Raw genomic sequence first — 25,124 nt, 5'->3', positions numbered from 1 at the left:
GGCTCTTATTTATGACGGTCGCAGTGTCCTGAGGTCATGTGATCTCCTTTTTGCAACCTTCTGAGAAGCAGTCAATGGGGAAGTCAGATTTACTTAATTTATCGACTGCAGTGATTCACTTAATCGCTGTGGCCAGAAAAGTCATAACGGGGCGAAACTCACTTAACAAATGTCTTACTTAACAGCAGAAATTTTCGGCTGAATTGGGGTTGTTAACTTGAGGACTATCTGTACAAAAATGGGAGCTTGCTATTACGACCGAGGCTGTGTCTTCCAAGGTTGACCATTACTGAACCAGACCTTCCAGAGAGCTGAATATGTTGACACAAAGATGTTTTTGTAGGTTAAAGTAATGGGGGGTGGGGGTATTTGTTCAGCCTGTGCGCTGGAAAAGGGGACAATGCAATACAGGTAGTCCTCAACTTACAACAACTGAGCCCAAAATTTCTCTTGCTAGGTGAAGACAGTTGCGTTTTTTGCCCGTATACGACCTTTCTTGCCATTCATATGTAAAGTGAATCACTACAGTTATTCAGTTAGCAACATGGTTGTTAAGTGAATCTGGCTTCCCCATTGACTTTTGTGAGAAGGCCACAAAAGGGAATCACATCAGAGGTGGGTTCCTACTGGTTCAGACCGGTTTGGCCAAACCGGTAGTCGCTTGGCAGCCTGGGTCACTGGAACCGGCAGCAACCTAGGCCTGCCACGCCCCTAAACTGGTTCTTCTGATTTTTGGCTTCTGCACGTGCACAGAACAATTTTTACTGAACCGTGCATGGCTTGGCCATGAGCAAAGCGGCAGTGGTGCCTGCCGGAACCTACCCCTGCATGGCACAGTGGTTAGAATCCAGCATTGCAGGCTAATACTGCCAACTGCCAGGAGTTTGGTTCTCAGCAGCTCAAGGTTGACTCGGCCTTCTATCCTTCTAAGGTCGGTAACATGAGGAGCCAGATTGTTGGGGGCAAGAGGCTGACTCTGTAAACCAATTAGAGAAGGACGTAAAGCACTGTGAAGTAGTATATCAGCCTAAGTGCTATTGCTATTGCTGAGATGGCTGGACTTCAGCTTGTAGAGTGTCATGGCTGGCTGGGGAATTGTGGGATTTGAAGTCCATCTTAAAGTTGCTGAGATTGAGAAACAGGCTACAATATATTTGAAATATAATGTGTGTAAAGCAGATAGGTGCACACATTGAACAGAATGGATAGATTAAGTAGTAACTGTTCAAAGACTTCTTATACTGAAAAAAAAATGGCAGCATAGAATGTTGTGGCAGCTGAAATAACATCCCTTTGCATTATGTTTTGTTTGTCTGATGTTTAAGTAGCAGCAAGCTGTAAGGCATCTTGTTTTTTGCTCCTGCAGAGAGCAACTTTTGTATTGCGTATGTGCGCGCAGCGCACATCAAGCACGCGCAAAGCACGCACGGCACATTCCTGAGCAAACGGCAGTAGCGGCTGCCGGAACCCACCCCTGGATCACATGACCTCGGGACACTGCAACCATCATAAATATGAGTCAAATTGCCAAGCATTTGAATTTTGATCACATGACCATAGGGATGCTGCAAGTGTGAAAACGGTCTTTAAGTCCCCCTCTTCAGTGCTGTTGTAACTTCCGTCACTAAACGAATTGTTGTTAAGTCGAGGACTACCTGTAGACCTGCATTCACACAAATGCTTAAATGTGGGTTGAAGAAAACTCCCTCCTGTTCATACAACCTATGAGGCATGTATGCTGCCAACCATCTTTGGCTGCCTGAGTTGCCTCCTGAGGTAAAACACTCAACTTTTGAGGGTTTGGGTTTCTCCAGGAAACTGACAGGATCAAAGTGGGTATATAATAAACCCGGGTTAGGGGATTTGAGGATGACCCACGAGAAGAGACGCTGATCCACCCAATTACTGCAAAGGGACAAAGCAAGGACCCAAAACTCGGCGTCTTCTCCAAAACAGCCTTTATTTGCATTGACACTTTTTGTTTTTAACATTTATGTCCACAAACCTGTACAGACTTCTCTAAAAAGGTAAATACGAATTTGTAATAGTTAATATAGTTGGGTATTGACAGTTGTTAAATATTATAAAAATAAATCCATTTCGCTAAAGCCTTTTATTTATTTATTTTAAATTTTTAATATCCTCCAACAGGTTCATGTAACATGGATATGGCAAAACAAAAACAGAAAAAACCACAGCCGGCATATTTCTGCTAGGAAGCGCTCTTTTTTGGGAAAAGCCCCATGAGAACTTACATAAAAATGCAGAAGGGCACCAGAGAGGTTCTTCTCCGCAGGCCCACAGATCCCAAATGAGGCCTGATCCAAGAAATTCTAGGTGGATTGTGCTGTGTACTTTTCTTCTTATTATTATTATTAACAGGGATTATTAACGACAAAATAAAAAACAGAAAACAGGACGGCAGTAGCAGCAACAGCAGCGGAGAATGAATGGGGAAATTAAGAGCTGGTAACTGGTACGTGTGCTTTTTTTTCCCCTTCCCCACGTGCTATAGACATCATAAAAATCATTTTTTGTTAGAATTGTTTGATTTTTTTTAATAGGCATTTAAATATTGCTTTACTTTACAATTAAACCCAAACCACTTAAGGATTTTAAAGAGGCAACGACGTTACAGTAGATTATCAAATGAAGAATTAAAAACACGACATGAAGGGAACAGCCACATTTGCCACATTAAAATACACAATACATCAAACATAGAAAAACTGAAGAGCTACACAGGCACCTGAACTGTTGGGACTATTATTACAACAATGTCTTTTTCAGGATTACAGGCTACCTGAGTATCAACAGTTAGTAATCCAAAGCTTCTAAGTTTTGGGTAAGAACTCTGAGAATCAAAGTAAAACTTTCAGAAACTAATTCTAGATAGTACTGATTCCCGTATTTGTATATTAACTTATTAAAATAGATCTAATCTTATGCTTCAAAACGTATACTTATGAAGGTTTTAGTCTAATATCCTACTTTTGAGGACCAAGGGTTTTTAACAATGCCTACGGGAAAAGTATTGTATTGATCCACCCCAAACTGTATGCAAGGTGCAGCAGTAAAAAACTTAAATTACATTTATCAAACTCATCAAAAAGGTGCCATTTCTACCCTTTTCTCTTTACTTATAAAGGTTAATAATGTAAATCAAATCATTACCACGCAGGAATTCCTATCTTTTGTTCTATTTTTTTAAAAAAACTATACTTTCCAGTTAATGTTCACTTGTCAGAGCATTTAATGAATTAGTAGTTTTCCATCAATCAAGCATCTTGTTGAAGTTACGTCAAAATAATTGCTCGTCTTTAAGTTGTTTTGGGGAAGAGAGCGAAGGCTAGCAAAGGTTTGTGGACATGTTACGTTTTCCTGCGGGATTTATTTTGGATTGGGGAAGTCCCATCTCCGTTTCATAGCCTGCTGCTGTCATGCTATTCTAGAAATGGTCTAGTAGTGTTAATCTTTGTGGTTATTTCTTGCTACGATAAAGACTGTGTTTATTGTGAAGTCAACCTAATGGCACAGCAAGAAAAGCTATTTATCCACAGAGTTTTATTGACTCCGGTGTTGCGATATATAGCATGAGGCATCATGTGGGTATGGAATTCTTCCCAATGCTGAAGGGTGAGCGGAACACAACTATCTGCAAATATAAAAGTTTCGGGTATCAACCCGTTGGCCTGGAGTCAAGCTAACATATGCATGAGCCTTAATTCAAAACAAGGTACCAAGGTAAACACAATGGAAGTAAGCAGCCAAGAAAATAACTACTTTTTTTCACATAAAAAAATATCTGCTTTAAGTTAATACCTATTTTAATATTTAACATGATTATTATTTTTATTTTAAAAGTGCTTCCCCCCCCCCATGGAAGTGTCAAATGTAAGGCAGTGCTTAAGTTGTGAATGTGGTGCTTATAGTAAGTGCAGGTAAAATGTAAACAATCTAAATGACTATCTTTTTCATAAGGAAGAGGAAAAAAACTAATATAATTAAAGCTTTTAAGTCATCAAACTTTAGTGTGCGTTTCAATTCTACTCTGTTCTGAAGCATTCTATTTAGTATAATACCCTGCCGTTGGTTAGAAATGAGATATACATATGTGGGAGAACGGACTTGCAGCTTAGGAATTATTTTCCAGTACAATTAATCATTTGCAGTTAATAGCCTCCCACTATTTCTACTGGACGACAGATTTTCTGCAGTCTTAATTTCACATCGTTTTTGAAACGTAAGGCTCAGCCAGCCACCAAATCATGAACTTTAGTATAGTCTATGCCTCAGTTGGTATGGAAGATGAAGACCTAATATAAATGTATTTTCGGTAGAGAGTAATTATACAAAAGGTGAATGAAAAATATTTGCTCTTCCTTTAAAATCAATTTTAATTTCAATTTAAGCGATTGGTTTTCCTCCTACAGCAAATTGGAATTTAGAAACATCCCTTGCCACTTCTTTAAAAAAAAAGTCCAACAGGTTTAAAAAATTAATGTGATTCCTTCAAAATATTAATGCAACCCACTTGCATTTGTCTGCATGCTTAAACGAAGCATGGCTTAACCTTTTCCAAAACTTTTACTAATAAAAGGAGATAGTGACTTAATCAAGGGAGAAAAAGTGAGTTTCTATTGTTCTCTATTTTTACGTTTCTGGAGTTAGAGCTTGAAATACTGTATCATAACAGCTGGTCTTTGTATAGCCTTATTGTTCAGATACTGAAATCAATGGATTATGAGAGCAATATAAACAACCAATTCTGTAGTGGGCGTAAAGCACAAAAATTACTGCTGGAACCAATATTCACTGTTCCTACCAAAAAACAGAACGGCCCAAGAGTTTCTGGACTGGGATACATGATAAATTAATCTATTAACAATAAAATGCACATTGATTTATGGGTAACATTATGAAGGAAAAGGCAATATATTGAAATACATTGATGCAAGTGATTTCAAGAGAGGGATTACTTGAAGGTATTTTGAAGCCCTGATACAATAAATGAATTTGAAGCTGCAATATTTAGCAAATTTAGATAACCAACAACACAACATTTAAAGTTAACTAATGCCTGTCCAAATCAATTATCTTAAAAGTGTACTTTATTGCCTCAAGTATTTCTTCATGGTAACTTTTTTATTTTGCTTGAAATGTAATGAAAACTACTCAAATATTCCTGTGTCGTAGGCAAATGTTCATGGGACTATAATCCAATCTCTTAATCTTTTCGCTGTCCCTTTTAAATTATTATGCTCTTGCTGGTTTACCATTTAACAGCAAGGTAAATTATCTCCCATTTGGTAAATAATAATCTAATAAATATTAACCTATTTATAAAGCCACACATATTATCATTAATGTGTGTTAGAAATAAAAGAAAAGTATGCTTTCCCTCTTAATCCAAACAGCTCCAGAATGACATAGTTTTGACATGCTTAAAACTGCAAAGCTTATTTTTATTCTGGAGGAAATTCTACCAAGTGGAGATGCATCAAAAGCTTCCACTGTATCATTCAGCATTGCACAAACTAAGAAATTGCTGTTCAAAAACCTATTATCAGTTGTGATGCAAGCAAGTGATTTTTTTTGGGGGGGAGCCCAAAATAAATATGAACTTTGCAGAATGTATCCGAGGCAAATTGAAAGAGGAAGAAGGATGCCCATATTATGAAATGAAATGGGAAAATCGGTCCCAAAGCAGAGCTGCAAACAAACAACATGTCTGAACAAAGCAAGGAGTATAATTTCTTACATGATATTTACATGACATCCAAGTTCCTATAAATATCTCCAAAATGGGTTTTAAGGTGAAACATTTTGCAACTTCAAACACACAAGAGTTTGCTGTTATCCACACTTACAAAACCAGCCCAACATTCAATGGAGTAGTTCCTTTTTTAAAAATAAAATCACAGATACTTCATTGAATCAATAAATCACCGTGCTCAGAGGTTGAGGCAAAATGGAGAAATTACTCCTGAAAATTAAGTCTGTCTCTAGTGTATGTTGTCAAACTTTTAAAAAGTTAAAGAGTGTTCAAAGACTCGTGTGAATTTTGAGTCACTCTGGATTCTTGCTAGAAACTTTTTCCAATAGGACCAGCAGCATATCTGTTAGGCTAAGGTGTCCCTGTGGTCTCCAAGTTTTGAATACTTCAAAGATATATTTTATTGTTCAATTTTATTTTATTTTTAAAAAGTACCTATCTTCTCTTTTTAAGAAAGGAGCTATTTTTCCCACCGATTATAGGAGTTAATTCTGGCCAAAAAAAATAAAAATAAAACAAAACCATGAAATGATAAATTGAAAGAAGCTAACAAAAACATGCAAGCATCTTTCCCCATTACATAATTTCATGTTGCAGCTTCAGGAAAATGAGTTAACAGCACTTCAGTATTTTGGCAAATGTACATGACAAAACCTTGATCAGTGATGGATGATTTTCATTGCTTTAGGAAAAATATATTATTTTCTTGTCATGACATAGCCCAATAGCCGCTGGACTCATTTAAGTCTACCAATTCTGGGCAAAAGAGCAACTTGCATTCAAGGTTTTCAATAGATATCCGGACAGTCAAAGAAATTTCTATCAAAATATCCTCCCGAGTATAGCCAGTCAGCAGTCCTAGTATATGGATTAGTGCCTTGGTAAAACCATCTGTAAAGAAATTTTTTTTAAAAAAAAAAGGTAGAAGAAAAATAGTTAAATTCAGCAAAATACAGACAGTTCTTGATTTACGAATACAACTGAGCCCAACATTTCTTTTGCTATGCAAGTTTTGCCCCATTTAATGACCTTTTTTGCCACAGCTGTTAAGCAAATCATTGCCATTGCTAAGTGAATCATATGGTCACTAAACGAATCTGGCTTTCCTCATTGACTTTGCTTGCCAGGAGTCAGCTGGGAAGGTTACAAAGGGGGATCATATCCAACATACTTTCCTCCTCCAATTTTCTCAACAACAACCCTGTGAGGCGGACTGGGCTGAGAGAGTATGACTGGCCCATTGTCACTCAGCCAGCTTTTCTGCCTAAGGTGGGATTAGAACTCACAGTGTGTTTGTGATTGGCCCAAAGTCACCCAACCAGCTTTTTTGCCTAAGGTGGGATTAGAACTCACAGCTTCGTGGCGATCAACCCACAGTGGTTTTCAGGGCTGAGATGAAACTTGGATTTAAATGGTCTTTAATCTTTATTTACTTTAATGTTTAGTTTACATTTTTCTGCATTGTCTTTAATAACTCCCTGAAGAATGGTCAAAATGACAGAGGAGAAAATAACCATCCTCCTCGACAGGAAAATGAGATCCAGAGAACTATAGACTGTCAGATTGACGTCTTAGTTTTACCTCCCGGGGATTTATTCATTTTAATTGGGTTTGGGGTTTTAATAAGCTTTTAATGTACTATATTTATTATTCTATATACAGTCTTACAACCTCCTTCACCTACGTATTTAATTATTTAACTGTTTTATGTATGTATTTTATAACGCATTTTAATGACTGTACACCGCCCCGAGTCCCTTTCGGGAGAGGGGGCGGTCTATAAATATGAATAATAAATAAATAAATAAATATTAAGGAAGATTCTAAAGCAGATCATAAAACACTCAATCTGGATTCAGTCCTTCACATTCTTTTATTATTCTCTCTGAGGAAAGTGTGAGGAGAACCCTTTCCAAATTTGCATCTGTGATAAAGTTGGGTAGGGCAGTGAATATCCTGAGAGACAGAAATCCAGAGTGATCCTGAAGGGTTAGGAAATTGGGCTGAACATTTTGAATTATATTTAGCAGCGCAAAATCCTTCGCTGGGAGAAGAAATTAAATGCAGGACGCGGGAGACTTTAGCTTGGTAACGGTACTGACAAAAAGCTTATCTTAGTAATTGATTGCAAAATGAGTTCAGGCTAAGCGTCTGATGTGGCTGCAAAAAGACAAACTGTAAGACAATTTCCATCAAAGATAGTTGACAAATTATGGGAAGTAACTGTTCTGTTTTACACTTTATTAGTCACATCTCAACTTGAGTTATTGTGTTCTGCTCCAAGGCTTTTGGGGAAAAATCCAGATAGGAAGACTTAGGAAGGGCAGTGAGGATTGTCAAGGGACTAGAAATGTAGCCTCACAAAAAGAAGACTGGGGATAGAAATGATAGCTTTTTTTCAAAGTATTTAAAAAGTGTCATGGAGAAGAAACGACCAGAGGGGCAGGCCAGAAGAAGGAATAATGACTGGAATAATTAATAATAAAAGAAGGAATCAGCAGTCTGGGTTGCCTATTTGCCTCTTTAATCTTCAGAAGGGAAGATTTGTAGCTCAGGTTTGAACTGCTCCTGGTGGCCTCTGAGCTTGGTTGTTTTCTTGCAGAATTTCATTACCCAACTAGTATATAAACAGAAAGCAAACCCCAATCCCTTTTAGCACTGATAATGTTATCTAGTTGGGTAATGAAATGTCTGCAGAAAACAGCCAAGGTTAGAGAGCACTAAGGACCTCATTCTTTAATCTTAATTTTGCACATTCTTCCTATTATAAAAAATATTAAAAAATGAGAGGGGGGAGGGGAGATGGATGGATGGAAAACAACTGAGGAAATTTTACTTTATACAGCAGTGATGGCGAACCTTTTTTGGCTCGCGTGCCACAAGTGGGGGGAATGCAGGGGGGTCGAGTGCGGGCGTGCCGCACCCATAATGCAACGCGCGACCCCCCAGCGCGCATGCGCGCACAACGCGCGACCCCCCCATTTTTATATATATTTTTTTGCCCTCCCCAGGCTCCAGGGGCTTTATAGGAGCCTGGGGAGGGCGAAAAGAGCCTCCCCTGACCCCCCGGAGGCTTCCGGGTTGCTCGGAGGGTCGTTTTAAGCGCTCCGAAGGCATCAGGGAAGCCTCGGACGGTCCCTGAAGCCTTCGGAACGCTTAAAACGACCCTCCGAGCAACCCGGAAGTCACTTCCGGTTTGCTCGGAGGGTGGTTTTAAGCGTTCCGAAGGCTTCAGGGACCGTCCCTGAAGCCTCCGGGGGGACGAGGGAGGCTCTTTTCGCCCTCCCCAGGCTCCTATAAAGCCTCTGGAGCCTGGGGAAGGCGAAAAATAGCTTTTAAAAAGGTGAACTCAGCTGGCCAGCGTGCGCATGCGCGCTGGCCAGCTGACAAGGCAGCGCCTCGCGTGCCCTGACAAATGGCTCCGCGTGCCACTTGTGGCACGCGTGCCATAGGTTCGCCATCACGGTTATACAGCAATTCATTCCTGACTCTGCTCACAAAAAGATTGTTCTTAATGGAAAAGTGTGAACATTTGAAACATCGTTTAAAAAACACTCATGTAAGATGAGAAAGAAGATTGCTATGTGATGAGATGCTACATAGTTCCTGGATCCAATCTGGATTTCCTACTTCAGGCACCTAAAGTGGTCAGCAGTGCACCCTTCCCTGTTTCCAGAACTACGAATTACCTTGTCCTCCAGTCAATTTCCTCTTTTGCACGGTCCTTGCGAGCAGCTCTTTGTTTTTCTTCTAGCCTCTCTTTTTCTTTGCTTGCCATATCTAACAGATATTTCAAGAGATTTTTTTTTAATGAAAAAGGCAAATGCGGTAGATAAAGACGTTAAAAAAAAAACAGATCAAATGAAGACCAATTTTAATATTTCTTTGTGAATCTGAACAATTTATCCAGATTTGTACTTGTCCCAGTGTATTTTTCCCTATTTGAGATTCTCAGAATAGGCTGGACTAAAAATGCCATCCCCTCTAATCAGCAGGATCAAAGTTTCACTGGGAAGGAGGGCAGAAATTTTTATTCAACGCCTCTAAAATATTTTAGGTCAAGAAAAACTATTTCCACCTAAATAATTGCACTGGGATATTAGAAAACAAATGGAAACAAAGCAAACCACAACATCAGAACACTAAGTACCAGTATTTCTATACTCTTTCGATCATTATTAACCAATAAATTAACCAATTTCATTGTATTTATTTTGTACAATGACAATAAAGGCTATACTATACTATTATCCTGAATTCTCAGCCCTCTACTGATAGTCAAACTTGAGTTCTGACAAAATATTCAGAGGAAGAATGGTTGTTGGAATTAGATCTGTCTAGTTTAATGAAAAGAAGGTGTGACATGATAGCAGTGTTCCAATATCTCAGGGGTTGCCACAAAGAAGAGGGAGTCAAGCTCTTCTCCAAAGCACCTGAAGGCAGGCCAAGAAGCAATGGATAGAAACATATCAAGGAGAGAAACAACCTAAAACTAAGGATAAATTTCCTAACAGTGAGAACAATTCATCAGTGGAGTGACTAGCTGTGGATGCTCCATTTCTCTGCAATGGTGTAGGGCAGCGATGGCGAACCTTTTTTGGCTCGCGTGCCACAAGTGGGGGGAGCGCAGGGGGGTCGTGTGCGGGCGTGCCACACCCATAATGCAATGTGTGACCCCCCCCAGTGCGCATGCGCGCACAACACGCGACCCCGCCATTTTTACATGCTTTTTTCGCCCTCCCCAGGCTCCAGAGGCTTTATAGGAGCCTGGGGAGAGGGAAAAGAGCCTCCCCCGCCCCCCCGGAGGCCCTCCAGAGGTTTCAGGGACCATCCGGAGGCTTCCCTGAAGCCTTCGGAACGCTTAAAACAACCCTCCGAGCAAACCGGAAGTGACTTCCGGGTTGCTCGGAGGGTCGCTTTAAGCGCTCCGAAGGCATCAGGGAAGCCTCCGGACGGTCCCTGAAGCCTTCGGAACACTTAAAATGACCCTCCGAGCAACCCGGAAGTCACTTAAAATAGCTTTTAAAAAGGTGAACTCAGCTGGCCAGCGCGCGCATGCGTGCTGGCCAGCTGACAGGGCAGCGCCTCGCGTGCCCTGACAAATGGCTCCGCGTGCCACTTGTGGCACGCGTGCCATAGGTTCGCCATCACTGGTGTAGGGCTTCCTGGTTGAGGAAAGACTGGACTAGAAGAACTCCAAGATTCCTTTTATTGAGTATGTGCAAAAGATCCATTTAACTTGAGTTAATCTGAGAAGCTGTGTTTTCCCAATGGGATTAGCCCATCCCATGGAAGAGGCTTGCTATCGATCCCATTTGCTAAGGAATTCTAGTGGGCGGGTTGAAGGAGAAAAGTCTCTTTTGCTGTGGCTCCATTCCTGTGGAACACTCTACCACTGGAAGTTTTGTGGCCTCTCGGCCACTAGCCCCTCCAGAAGCCAAATCAAAGGAGGAGGAGGCGTGGGAGTCAGGGTCAGCAGCAAGGCAACCTGAGAGCTCTGAGGGGGAAGAGGGAATGGAGCTGGCAGAGAGAGAGAGACAGAGGCGGAACCTGGACTGTCCTTCAGCCCTCAGATGGAGAGTCAACAGCCCCCAGGTCTGGAGGTGGCTGATAAGGAAGAAGAGGAACAGCTGGATCCAGTGCCTGACCTGCAGATGCGCAGAAGGCAGAGGAGAGGAGAGCAGTGGAAATCCGTGGGCCAATCCTTGGGAAGGAAGAGCCACCGCTGCTAGCGAAGCCACATCCTAGCTTTAGAAATAAAAGACAGGGGGCGGAGATGAATAGATGTGGCAGACAACTATTCATCACCCGGGCGGCTGGACTTGTTAGCCTGCGGCAAGAAAGAAACTTTTTGCCGGGGCTGCTGGCACTCCCAATTAAAGGAATCTTTGAGTTAATTTCAGAGGGTTTGTTGTATTTGGGGAGCTGGGTCAAAACAGGAGGTGAGAACTTGGCCTTGCAGAAGGGTATTAAATCTTGGTTGGCTTGGGGTGCCAAGGTTGGTGATCACTGCTGGAAGTGGTTGATGGGGTAAGAAGACATGCTTTGCCACCCATCTCTTAGTCTTAGTGTTTAGTGTAGTTTAATTTTTTAAATTTACATCGTTTTAATATTTTATTTTTTTAACAACCTGTAATCTCTCCAGAGTCACATTATAGGGGAGACGGGTGGCATAAAAATGTAATAAATAAATAATAACCACTAAGCCTTCCCATTTATTCAAACTTCCTCGCAAAGATAAGCTCCAAAACCATTAGAGGAGGAGCTTGACAGAGTGGATTAAAACAGAACCCTCTGCACTCAATCAACAGATAACACTGGCAGAAAAGGCCTGACCTCAAGACATTTAGGGCTGTAGTCTATCTCTATCCTATTACTTTTATCAACAAGAGTTTTAAATATGAGAACTCATATCTGGAGGCTTAAAAATACAATTTGTATATGAGAATTATAACAGAATAACGGAGTTGGAAGGGACCTTGGAGGTCTTCTAGTCCAACCCCCCCATACCAGGAGTGTGTGTGTGTGTGCACGCGCGCTGGAGCACCGGAACCCGGAAGAGAGCAGTTGTCCAGTGCACATATCCATGGCGGCCAGCTGCTCTTCCAGGTTCCGCCACACGCACGCACACTGGACAACTGCTCTCTTTTGAGTTCCATCATATGCATGCGTGCCAGCCAGCTGGTCTTTGCGCGAAGACCAACTGGTGACAGCGCACCTGGCCACAGAGAGGGCTCTGCGTGCCTCCTCTGGCACACGTGCCATAGGTTCACCATCACGGCACTATACTGTTGGTATAGTTGTCCAGTCTCTTCTTAGAAATCTCCAGTGTTGGAGCATCCACAACTTCTGGAGGCAAGTCGTTTCGTTCTCACGGTCACAAAATTTCTCCTTAGTCTAGGTTGGTTCTCTCTTTGATTAGTTTCCATCCATTGCTTCTTATCCAGCCTTTAGGTGCTTTGGAATTATGCTATTTTTGTAAATATGCAGAAAATTTCTAGCGTTTACCCCTTAGTAAATTCCCACCCACCCCACCCCGTGTCCTAAAACAGGTGCACAGTGGTGCCTTCAAACTAGTGATATGGCCATAACACCAATTACATTCAATGCAATTAGGCTCAAGAACAGTTAATAGGGAGTCTTCTTCCTTTATGAATGCAGTAATTTTCCTCATCAGTCACAAAATTACAACTTCAGAGCAAGGCTTATAAGGGCACTCAATACTTTGTAGGTATTAATGATGGATCCTTCCAAGGATCAAACCATCCTTGGAATAGAGGGAAGAGGATAAGATACACGGGCATAAGATCTGTAAGAAAACCATAGCTTTGCTTAAGGTTTCTAATCTTTGAGAATAATGGACGTCTACATACACGTACCTATCTCTCCATTTTCCATATGCCTTATGTCTGGTCTTAACCGGCAGTCAGTAGGAGCCAATATATCTTCCATGCCCTTCTCCAATTCATTGAGAGTGACAGTAAAACTGGTGAAATTGTACATCTGAAGCAGAAACAGGAATGTAAACACACACCTTCCTCTCTAAGGGGTGGCACTGATATTAGCCCACAAGTTATGAATCAAAATAAGACTGTATCCCCACAAAAAGCTATTAAATTTTTATAGTTAATTCCCAAAATCTTATACTAAAAGTCAACATTCCAAATTTAATTACAGGTAATCCTCAACGTACGACCACAATTGAGCCCAAAATTTATGTTGTTAAGTGAGACATTTCTTACGTGAATTTTGTCCCATTTTACCATCTTTCTTGTCAGTTAAGAGAATCACCACAGTTCTTAAATCAGTAACAAAATTAATCTGGGTTTCTCATTTAATTTGCTTGTCAGGTCACAAAAGCGGATCACATGACCTTGGGACACAGCAATGGTCATAAATATGAACCAGTTGCCAAGCATCTTAATTTTGATCATGAAGATGCTGCAACTGTCAGAAATGTGAAAAACGGTCATGTCACTTTTTTCAGTGCCATTGTAACTTCACTAACTGTTACTAAATGAACTATTGTTAAGTCAAGGATTATCTGTACTCCCTTAACCCATTTACAATTTTCTTAGATCAAAATCTTTCGCTCCTTGTTTCAAATCCTTCAAGTTCTTAAACTTGCCATTCATTTTTATTTTTTCAGAGCTGAAGTTAAACTCTCCCGGCACCTTTTTAAACTTCTTGTTCCAAAAGTTTTAAAAAGGAACAAATTTCCCCTTTTATCTCATATCACTTTCCTAACCAAGTGTGTGTGAGTGCGTGAGTGTGTGCATGCGTGGTCATATTGCATTGCAAAATATATATTTTTAAATAGAAAATAAATTGTCATAATTGCTATACAGAGACAGTGTAGAAAAGGAGAAAGTCCCCAGACCAATTGGATATCCCACTAAATAGTAGAGTATCTTTATAGTCCTATTGGCACCTATATAACATCTCTAATCAATCATTTAATCTTTCTATGAGGTTTATATTACACCAATGTTAAAACTAAGAACATTCTTACAACACAGGCATGCTATAGAGGCCATAGTTCAGTACCTTGATTAATTTGATTGAGCATATTAAAATATTTGCAGCAACAACCAATTTCGTTGTATTTAAGTACAATGACAATAAAGATGATACTTACTTATAAAACATTAACTCGAGGCTAAAGGAAGTAATATCAGCTATACTTTATCCATGCCAATCTGAATTTATAAACAATAAACAAGCATTTGTTTATTTGCATCTACCAGTGACTGATACCACGAGTTGTAGAGCTGCAGATAAACTAGAATTGGATGTCTTAATTTAGTTGGGTGCTGAAAAGGCCCTGGATATTGGGGTTTTATTTCTGCTATCTGGAGTCACCATGAGTGAGTTGGATGGCCAGATAAATTTTCTTAATAAATGAAAATAAAAATATTGTGCTAACTGAATTTATGAAGTGTATTCTAAGAACATCTGGGATTACACCATCTTTTGTTTGGATTACAATCTGGTATCTCTATTAAGTGGCTAGGGTTATTACAAATACATGAATTTCTCAATCTATCAACCTTCTGCAACGTGGCATTTAACAAAAATAGTCCCTTATCTCCCTCAATCTTTAATTTGGTTTACTCTGCTACATCATCTTTAAATTAATAAAGATGTAGTGTCACCCAACACTGCATATAAATTGTTTTAATATGCCAATGTTATTATGGCTGTCCTTGATAACAATGTTATCGTATGTTCAAATTATACAGCAATAGTTTGCATTCTGATTATATTAAGAATTGCAGTAAGTCTAATTTTTTGCCTTTGGGATCTACGATATATATATATATTTGGAAGGAAAGGGTGACCCATTGAAAAACCCTGAAGGACCATATTAGAGACAGATTGTCATGGGGAATACGTATCTCGGTGATCCTGACTTGATGGCACAAAATAAGAATTCCATAGACTACTATGGAAGAGGTTCAACTTAATATCAATTCCATCCGAGTTTCAAAAAAAAAAACACCTTATGGCTAATAAGTAGTTTTACAGCATCAGAATTAACAGTTCAAGTATTTGACAACTTGTGATCTTTTATTCATCAAACTCTTTTAATATTCTAAAAGAAAATATATAAAGGCTTTTTTCTAATCTACTGCTGTGCTTTCGGTCAAGTATATAACATGTAAATCCACTTCCAATGTTCAGAGGTGCTCACCTGTGATGAATTCGATGGCCTTGAGCTTATCCTCCAAAGTAGTTTACTGCCAGGTATAACTTGCACAGTTTCTTGAACGTCCGGCATATCATCGGCTTCATCGTTTTCAGGTTCCTCTCTCTTAAAATGAAATAATTACATATATTCAATCAGAAGAGCACCAAGGAATTTCAGAACTACTTTCAAGCCACACATGGCTTTCCATTTAGGCACAACACTTCCTGGTTCCTTAAACCAAAGGTTCTGGAGACCTTAAACATCAAGCTATGATTTAAGGCTGAGAATTTCCAAACTTGGAAACTTTGTGGACTCGATCAGGCATGCTGGCTGGGAAATTCTGGGAATTGGAAGTCCACAAGTTGCTAAGTTTGGAGACCTCCGATTTAAGGGCTCCCAACTCTTTCTCCGACATTATCCCATTTGGATATCATTGGGGGAGGATTTAAAAACCACGAAGCAAATTTAGAAAAAGAAATGGGAAGAAGAATGGGGAAACACAGAGCACCCAACTTCATTTATGGGGCAATGAACTCTGATCTGTTGAAGCAACAATCTTAACATCTCTCCCCCTCAATCCCTGCAGCACAGAAACTTTCCATCCTCCTTATCAGAGATGGTAGTCAGCCAGTTCGGGTGAACTGGTAGTGGAAATTTTAACTGGTTTGTCGAACTGGCAAATACGACCTCTGGCTGGCCCCACCTCTACCCGCCCACTCGCCACTTGCCTTACCTGCCTGCTTGCCCCACCCATCCCGCCCTATATATGCCACTGCCTTCGTCACGTGGCCCAGCTAATCGCCCCATCTAGTCACTCCTCAGGTGACCTGACCTTCCCGGTAGCACACTCGCTCTGTGGCTGTTGCCTACCTAAGCTGCCTTACTACATCATTCTTCCCAGGCTAAGCGATAGTATTTAAAAATGGGAAAAAAAGTTTAACTAATATTAACCATAGTTAAAGAGCGGAAGATAAAAAGAAGCAAAGGATAGCTGGGTCACATCATCCCTGTTCATTTTTCTATCCTTAAAATCCATCTTTGCTTCAGCCATGCCATTGACCCAGTCATACATTGCCTTTTATTCATTAAAATCACCTCTTTCCTCTGTGCCAATGTCTGCTCCTACCTTACTCTCACTTTTATACTAGCTGTTACAAACCCCCCACCCTCACTCTTACAAGGACCAAAAATCCCTCTTTTTTCCATTTCACTCTTTGCCTGCTCATTTTGTCAACAGGCACTCTAGAAGTCTGCCATTACAATGAATTGCAGAGGGAAAGGAGAGCAATGGAAAAGATGTACAGCAGGGGTGTCCAAACTTGGAAACTTTAAGACTTGTGGACTTCAACTCCCAGAATTTCCCAGCCAGCATGGCTGGCTGGGGAATTCTGGGAGTTGAAGTCCACAAGTCTTAAAGTTCCCAAGTTTGGACACCCCTGAGGTACAGTGTTTCTCCCCTTAAGTAAGATGGGTAGCTTATAAATTTAATGAATAAATTTTAAAAAATCTATATACAGGTAAGCTTTAGACTTTTAACAGGTCACTTAGCAACCATTCAAAGTTAAAGTAGATTACCCCAGAGCTAATTATGACACCGATTTGAGGTTGCAAGGCCACCCCCGCTTCGCCCTGTGGTCACATTTTGGGGGCTCAGCAACAGTCAGCACTTATGGCCATTTGCCATGTCCAATGGTCACTTGACCATCATTTATGACTTTTTGGGCAGAAATCTGTGTTTATTTCCAATTTCTGGCAAAAAGCACTATTGCAGACCACAGATTTGCTTAATGACTGCAACATTTGCTTTGCGACTGCTGCAAAAACAGGTGTAAAATCGGTACAGCCACAGGTGACCTCCTTAATGATCGGCATGGCACGACCTTTAATTCTGGGTTGAATTACGGTTGTAAATCAAGGACTAATTGCAATCCCTGATTGCACTGGATAAAACCTTGGATAATCCCAGAATTTAACAAGGTAAACAATGGTACCCTTATCATAATTTAAGCAGTAATCATTCCATTTGCACTGTATCCTATTTAGAGAACATGTTTCTTAAAAAGACGTGCAAGCTCCCACTTTCATAAAACTTACCGGCTTTGGTTTCTTCTGATCGCCACCTTTCCTCTCGTTCTTCTTGTAGTTTTCGTAAGAATAAGGATCAACGCACCACAAACATTCTGTCCATTTCCCATAGATGACTGACAGTTTCTTCTTACTATTTTTAAAAGACATTTTACTTTACTCAGATTCTGTGCGTTTCCAGCCTCCTTAAAATCTGATAGAATCTAATTCAGCCCTAACAGCACAAATGAAATATGGTATGATTCTTTTTTTAAAAAATAAGTGTTTTTTTTAAATTTTCAAAACAAACACAACACATAAAATCTTCCTTCTTTACATACAGTAGAAAGTGTATCAGTTGGTTACAAAGGACTTTTGTGCATTTCTTCCACAGTCATCAAGCATAATTCATATTAACTCAAGTATTTTAACTCAGATATTTATACATGTTACCGTCATCATACCTCCATTTTCATTTGACTATAATTATTTAAACGCCCTTCATCATAAAATATACCAAGATTTAATACATAACCACATACTGGCATTTCATTTACTATTTCTAAAATCCTTCAATGACACTAAATCCTTATGTCCTATTCTAGCTAAAATATGGTATGATTCTTAACACGGGCTGATAATGGACAATTATGAGATTAACTTTTATAATATGGAGGATTTCTTACTCTAGCTAGCTATCAACTCTATAATGTTATTTTTCTTTCCCTCATCAGATCATCTAGAATAGGAGTGGCCAAAAAAAAAACAATAACCCAAGGTGACATTAAAAGCTATCATTATCTGCATTTGCTGAAAAGAACAAGACCTCAAAATGTAGACTTAGATTTAGACTTGGATTGATTTTATTGTCACTTTCAATGTACACTAATTGGCATACACTAAAATGAAATTTTGTTGCATACAGCTCTCAAGGAGTCACCACCTCCAATATACACTACATAAACATGACATTGAATGAATTAATATGCATATACACAAATATATTATATGACACAGAGAAATAACACAGTCTAGTTTGGTTGTATACATGTATGTGGCAAGAAAAATGAATCTTGCAAATTTACTAGACGGATGGCATACGTGATGTATGTAGAAACACAACTTCTAGCAGCTTTTAACATACTCTCACCTTAAGTTCACACCTTCTACATTTTGGATCTTTTGCAAAATTATAGTTAGTTATAAAATGTTCTAAGAGAAAAAGTAGTCACTTTATTTCCAAGGCAATAGAAATCTAGAAATTAAATTAGGTGAGGAAAATTAATTACAGGGGCACCTTGGTAAGTCAACTGCTTTGAAATTCATCACATTTGGTAATCAATATATTTTGAAGTAAAATTTTTGTCCTGGCATTCATTGTTTGTTGGTATTCAACGCATAAGCTAGAATTTGTCAGTGTTGGCTGCCTTGTGACTCACTACTACATTATTCTTTATGGGAAAAATGTGCTTGGTACTCATTGTTTATGGTATTTATTGTGCCTCCTGGAATCAATTAACGATAAGTACTGAGGTATACTGTGTAGGAAAATGGAAATGAAATGGTTGGGATGACAAGTTATAAAATAATCTTATATTTGCTTGATATTCTAGACTGCAAGAAGTGATAATATAATTCACTATTGAGATTCTGATTTTTCTTATTATGGGTAGAGGTAGTCCTCAACATGCGACCCACAATGGAGCCCCCAAAATTTCCACTGCTAAGCCAGACAGTTGGTCAAGTGAGTTTTGCGCCATTTTACAACGTGTCTTGCTATAGCTGCTAAGCAAATCGCTACAGTCGTTAAAGTAGTAACACGGCTACTAAGTGAATCCTGCTTCCCCATTGACTTTGCTTGTCAGAAGGTCGCAAAAGGAGATCACGTGACCCTGGGACACTGCAGCCATCATAAATAGGAGCCAGTTGCCAGGTGGCCGAATGCTGACCATGTGATCATGGAGATGGTGCAATGGTCGTTAAGAGTGAAAACGGTCATAACTGAAAAAAAATTCAGACCATGGAACCTGACTGTTTTAGAAAAGAAATTCCCTGGAACCTCTGATCGAGCGGGGCGGAACTTCTGAACGTTGTGTCAACTCTGAAGCGAAGCTGGCTGAAGCAATCTTTTGCTGCCTCATAGTTGTCACAATCTCTGAGAGAGGGAAGGGAGGGGGAGATAACGTATTTTTTGGACTATAAGACGCACCAGAGTATAAGGCACACCATGATTGTGAAGAGGTAAATTTTTAAAAAAGTTTTTGCACTCTGCAGGCCTTCCAAACCCTCTGCATTCCTTGTTTTTTAGGGAGGGAGGGGGGAGGGCATGCAGAGCTTTGGGAGGTTTGGGGGGGGGGGAACAAGCAAAAAACAGGCCGTTTTTCACAAAAATGGGCCATTTTTTTGCAAAGAAAAAGGGCGTGTAAAGCTTTGGGAGGCTTGTAGAGTGCTCCTGGAGGTTGGGGGGGGGGGGGGAAAAGCGAGCAAAAACAGCCCTCCCCAGCCCTCAAGAGCCTCCAAAACCCTCTGCACGTCTATTTTTGCAAAGGGGGCGGCGTTTCGGTAGGCCAAAAATGCTGTATTCGGTGAATAAGACGCACCCAAATTTTCACTCTCTTTTTTGAGGGAAAAAGGTGCATCTTATACTCCCAAAAATACGGTAAATTGGCTTGCTAACAGTCAAAACAAAAGGTTTTCCTGTGGAAGCCAAGGTCATCTCAATAGATGCCTGTGGAAGGAGGAGGGGAGTGATAAGCAGCCTGCCAGCTACTTTCACTGGACAATGTGACGGGGGACATCTGGGAGGGGGATGTTTTGCTCTTTTATTTAGGTGACAACGGGGGGGTGGGGGTGGATTTTTGAGTTGGTTTTCACCGGCTGTGCCGTTGTGATGTATCCAATAAATGTGTTCTTTGAGGAATCTACCTGCCTTGGAGTTCTGCTATTGGTGGATGCATTACCCTGACACATTGGAAAGCAAGCTTGCCCCCCCCCCCGCCACCCCCAATGACCAAGGAAGAAAAAAACTCTACACTTCAGTCCCTTTTGGAAAGTGCTTTTTCCCTGTTAATCCTGCAGAGCTCATTCAATTCTTCATGGCACCTAGTTTGAAAAACGCCAAACTCTAGCATGGTGCAGGTAGCTCTCAACTTATGACCGGACCTTTCTTCCGGGCTACTTAGGACCCAGATTCAAAGTTCCAACAGTCACGTGACTGAACTTTAATCACTTAGCAACACAGCCCTCTTTATGACTCTTGGCAGCATCCCACGGTCATGTGGCCACATTTTTCAACCTTTGCTGAAGTCTTCTGGCACTGGTGTCCAATTTTTGGCAAAATTGTGCCATAGCAAACAATGGGTTCACCTAAAAACTGAAGCATTCCTTTAACAGCCACGGTGTTTGTTTAATGACCACCCCAAGAAAGGGAGTAATTTCATGTCAGTCACATGACTGACCCATTTTACTACCAGTCATGACTTATAAATCTTAACGGGCAGGTTTCTTTACAGTCGTATGTTAAGGACTACCTGTAATGAAACTCGTTTATTAGAGAAATATGAAAGACTTTGTACACCACCTTGGCCCTACGGTTTCCTCACAAATTAGTACAGACTTCTGTATGTTTCTTTTCTCTTGAGCAAATTTGAAAGTTTTTCCATATGGAAAGATAGCGTGTAACCACTTAGGTCCATTCACACCTGCCTTGGGCAGGGGGTTGGACTACAGGACCTCCAACGTCCCTTCCAGCCCTATGATTTTATGATTCTGATAAATTACTTACTTTTTGTCTTGAATGTAGCCCTCTATTCTGTGAAGCTCTTTACCGAACAGTCCACATGGTTTAAAGTTAAGAATACATTTATCTCCAGTACTATAAAAATAAAATGAAACAGGTTACATAGTGCTAAGATCTTCTCCCCATTCAGCATCTGCATCGTATTATTTTTTTTTCTTTATTTTTATTTGTATCCTACCTTTATTATTTTTGCAAATAAATTCCAGGCAGCCAACATATCCAGCCCAGCTTTCTCCTCTTATTTTCCCCAACAACAACAACAACAACTTTGCGAGACGGATCGGGACTGAGAGAGAACGTCTTGGCCAAAATCACCTAGCTGGCTTTCATGGCTAAGGCAGGACTAGAACTCCCAGTCTCCCGTTCTCTAACCTGGTGCCTCAACCATTAGACCAAACTGGCTTGCTCTGTTAGACTGCCTCTCTCATAATGTTGCTATATCACTGTGTTTTTAATTACTGTAATAAGGGCAATTTTACTGTCATTTGGGCCAGTTCTTCCAGGGAATTTTGTTTGGGGGGGGGAGAGAGAGAAACAGACCAGCAGCTAGCTCATCCTCACACCTAGATGGATGCCCCAACACTGTGGTCACTTCATAATGACAAAGGACAGCAGAATTTAAATTGCCTATGGAGATTCACAGTCATCCAGGTCATGGTTGTCCCCAAAGTGCTTTTTCAAAAGGCAACTGGACGTTCTTGTTTTTCTTTGAAGATGTTTCGCTTCTCATCCAATGAGCTTCTTCAGCTTCTTGGATGAGAAGCGAAACATCTTCAAAGAAAAAGAAGAAAGTCCCATTGCCTCTCGAAAAAAGCACTTTTGGGACAGAACTTAAATTGGTTTCTTTGAACAGACATTTCAACCATACGGAATTTTTAAAAAAACAAGACTGCAGCCTGCACTAGACGCACTTTTTATTGAATTATTGTTTGCACCCAGCTCTTAAACAACATTGAAGTTGAGAAGGTTTAGAATTTCCAAGGGAGAAACCTCTCCAGAAGCTTTCAGAAAAATCCCAGCAGTAGCAGAGATTTCTCACACACTGTGCCCCAGGGTTAGATAGAAATGTAACATTTCTTTAAGGCAGGCTCATCTCTTCCCACGGAAACAGAAGAGAGATATTAAACACCCACACAAAGAAATCCTTATCTCGAACTTCTTCTGCCACTAGGCAGAACCAGACAGATACTGAGGGTTACACCTTGAAGTGGTATATATTACATTTGGCAAGTTTTAGAACACACAGTTATGATGTAAATGAAAATTTACCTGTGATTTATAATTTCTACTGTTCCATACTGTTCTATCCAGAGCTTGCCAATAATTACATTATGTACACAACAAGTAGGATTAGTCCAAGTGAAAGCTTCACGGTGTCTGTAAGTGAAGGAGAAAAAGGCTGATCAGACGCTTGGAAAATAAAATGAAAGTGGGGGGGGGGGGAGTATTTGAAACGAACTGAGGAGAAACTTCCTGACAGTTAGAACAATTAATCAGTGGAACAGAAGTTGCCTCCAGAAGTTGTGAATGCCCCAACACTGGAAGTCTTTAAGAAGACGTTGGATAGCCATTTGTCTGGAACGGTATAGGGTTTCCTGCCTAGGAAGGGGGTTGGACTAGAAGACCTCCAAGGTCCCTTCCAACTCTACTATTGTATTGTATTGTATTGTATTGTATTGTATTGTATTGTATTGTATTGTATTGAATGTCGGTTATCCCACTCCAGTTCATCATTTAATGCACACTTGCTTTTTGCACTGCATGCTTGAGCCTGGAGCGTGTACAATGTGCACAAAAACCATGTGCTACAGAGAATATAAAAGGAAAATAAACAGATTTGTTTTTATTTTTCCTGATGACACTAAAAAAAAGAGATTGAAAACCTGGTAACAGTTTGAGGTCCTCAACGTACAATCATACCATTAGTGACCATTCCAAGTTACAACAGACAGAACAAAGTGACTTATGGCCATTTTTCACCCTTACGACTGTTGCGCATTCCCACGGTCATGTGATCAAAATTTGAGTGCTTGGCAACTGGCATGTATTTATGACGATTGCAGTGTCCCAAAGTCACATGATCACCATTTGTAACCTTCCCAGCTGGCTTCCAACAAGTAAAATCAGTGGGAGAAGCCAGATGGTGGGCTTAACACTATGGCAGAGAAGGTCGCAAAGTGGAGCAAAACTAACTTAACTGTCTCACTTAGCAACAGAAATGTTGGGCTCAAGTGTGATCATAAACCAAGGATAGGGTGTACTGTCCCAGACCTTGAAGTAACATGATGATAAACTGTAAGATTCACTTATAGGCAAAAATCGCTTGTTGACATGGGGGACTATAGAAATTGATCAAATAAATATATAAGATTTGATTTTGTTTGGTGTTTTGCTTTGCAAATTTCTATGGTTATTTTTTTTACCTTATTAATCATGATTTTACTGATGTAAAGCTCCTAGACTACCTAGACTTTCCCTAAATTTTATGTAAATAACTGTAACATTAAATAAAACTGAAAGCAAACTAGTTTTAAAACCAAAATATGAACATTAACAATGAAGAAACAATGAACAGGATGAAAATAATAAGTATCACTTTAAAACATTATTTTGTAGTTGATTGAAGGAAGGGAGATCATTTTTTTTAAAATTACTTAATAATTTGAAAAGATTGCTGGGATTTTTAACAGCTTCGCACTGTGGGCAGGTTGGGCTAAAGCAGAGGATACAAACAAGGGATTTTACTGGAGCTTCTAAACCAAATTCTTACATTCCTAACAGCACCAACACCCTTTACATTTTTGAAACTTACTCAAGATAGGATTTCAGCAAACATAAAATCCTAGAATTGACAACATGCACTTAATGTTTAGCAAAATATTTCCTTGTTCTACCAAAGAGAGAACATCAGCCACATCAAACAAAGCCTAAATTACATACTCTCCTTCTCCACCTTTTATATCCCACATAAACCCTGAATCACAAATATTCCTTCACTGGAGTAAAAGACATACAAGCAAATTAACAAAGAAAATGACACTTTAAGAGGACATGGCATTAAAAAGAAAAGCCAGTCAAATATTTATTTCTCATTATGAATTGGGCCAATTCACTGAAATGTGGTATTTGAGGGGATCCTTGGTGCTCTCTGAACTTGGTTGTTTTCTTGAAGATGTAACCTCATCAGTGCTAGTAAGAAGTGGAGTTTGGTCTCAACAACCAGCAATCAACATCCAGATGAGCAAAAATGAACTCAAGATTACCATCAGACCAACAATAAAGAAACAAACAATACCCCAATCAAGAAACTGCCAATCAAGCCAAAAGTAAACAGCCCAAGTAAACAGCCCAACGAAAGAACCTCCCCAGGGCAAGCCACTAGAATATAAACTGAGAGCAAACCACAATCTCTACTAGCACTGATGATGTTACCTAGTTTGGATAATGAAACGCCTGCCAGAAAACAACCAAGCCCAGAGAGGACCAAGGAACCATCATTTTAACCCTGAGCTACAAATATTCTCATTTGTTGTGATCTTTTTATCTGTCCCTTTTCATTATGCAATTGTGGATGATACTATGGTCTTCGAAATTCACAATTGATGAACAAACAGTGGATGGCTTAGAATCTCTCTGTATGCTTGCTAATGTCCCAAAGCTGCTTTTTCAGGAGGCAACTTTGTTTTGACTTTGTTTTTTTCTTTTGAAAACATTTCGCTTCTCATCCAAGAAGCGTCTTCAGCTCTGACAGGATAGTGTTGGATTTCAATTCCTTGCAGACAGCTGGTAATCTG

General features: G+C 40.0%; 1 protein-coding gene across 3 annotated transcripts in view; it reads right to left on the bottom strand.

The window, feature by feature from the left end:
* Positions 1 to 1,941: 1,941 nt before the first annotated feature.
* OSBPL2 (oxysterol binding protein like 2) overlaps positions 1,942 to 25,124 on the bottom strand; it is an 82,456-nt gene continuing 59,273 nt past the window's right edge. For all 3 annotated transcript variants that reach the window (XM_081949113.1, XM_081949114.1, XM_081949115.1), the window contains 7 exons: positions 22,600 to 22,707; positions 21,316 to 21,405; positions 17,562 to 17,685; positions 15,471 to 15,590; positions 13,156 to 13,279; positions 9,466 to 9,556; positions 1,942 to 6,667 (listed from right to left, as the gene is read on the bottom strand). In XM_081949113.1, coding sequence (XP_081805239.1) covers positions 6,565 to 6,667; positions 9,466 to 9,556; positions 13,156 to 13,279; positions 15,471 to 15,590; positions 17,562 to 17,685; positions 21,316 to 21,405; positions 22,600 to 22,707 — 760 coding nt within the window. In that variant the 3' untranslated portion in view covers positions 1,942 to 6,564. The remainder of the gene's footprint in view (positions 6,668 to 9,465; positions 9,557 to 13,155; positions 13,280 to 15,470; positions 15,591 to 17,561; positions 17,686 to 21,315; positions 21,406 to 22,599; positions 22,708 to 25,124) is intronic.

This window comes from Natrix helvetica (genome assembly GCF_964273705.1).
Source record: "Natrix helvetica genome assembly, chromosome: 3".
Lineage (NCBI taxonomy): Eukaryota > Metazoa > Chordata > Lepidosauria > Squamata > Natricidae > Natrix > Natrix helvetica.
This window is presented reverse-complemented; position numbering and strand designations above follow the sequence as displayed.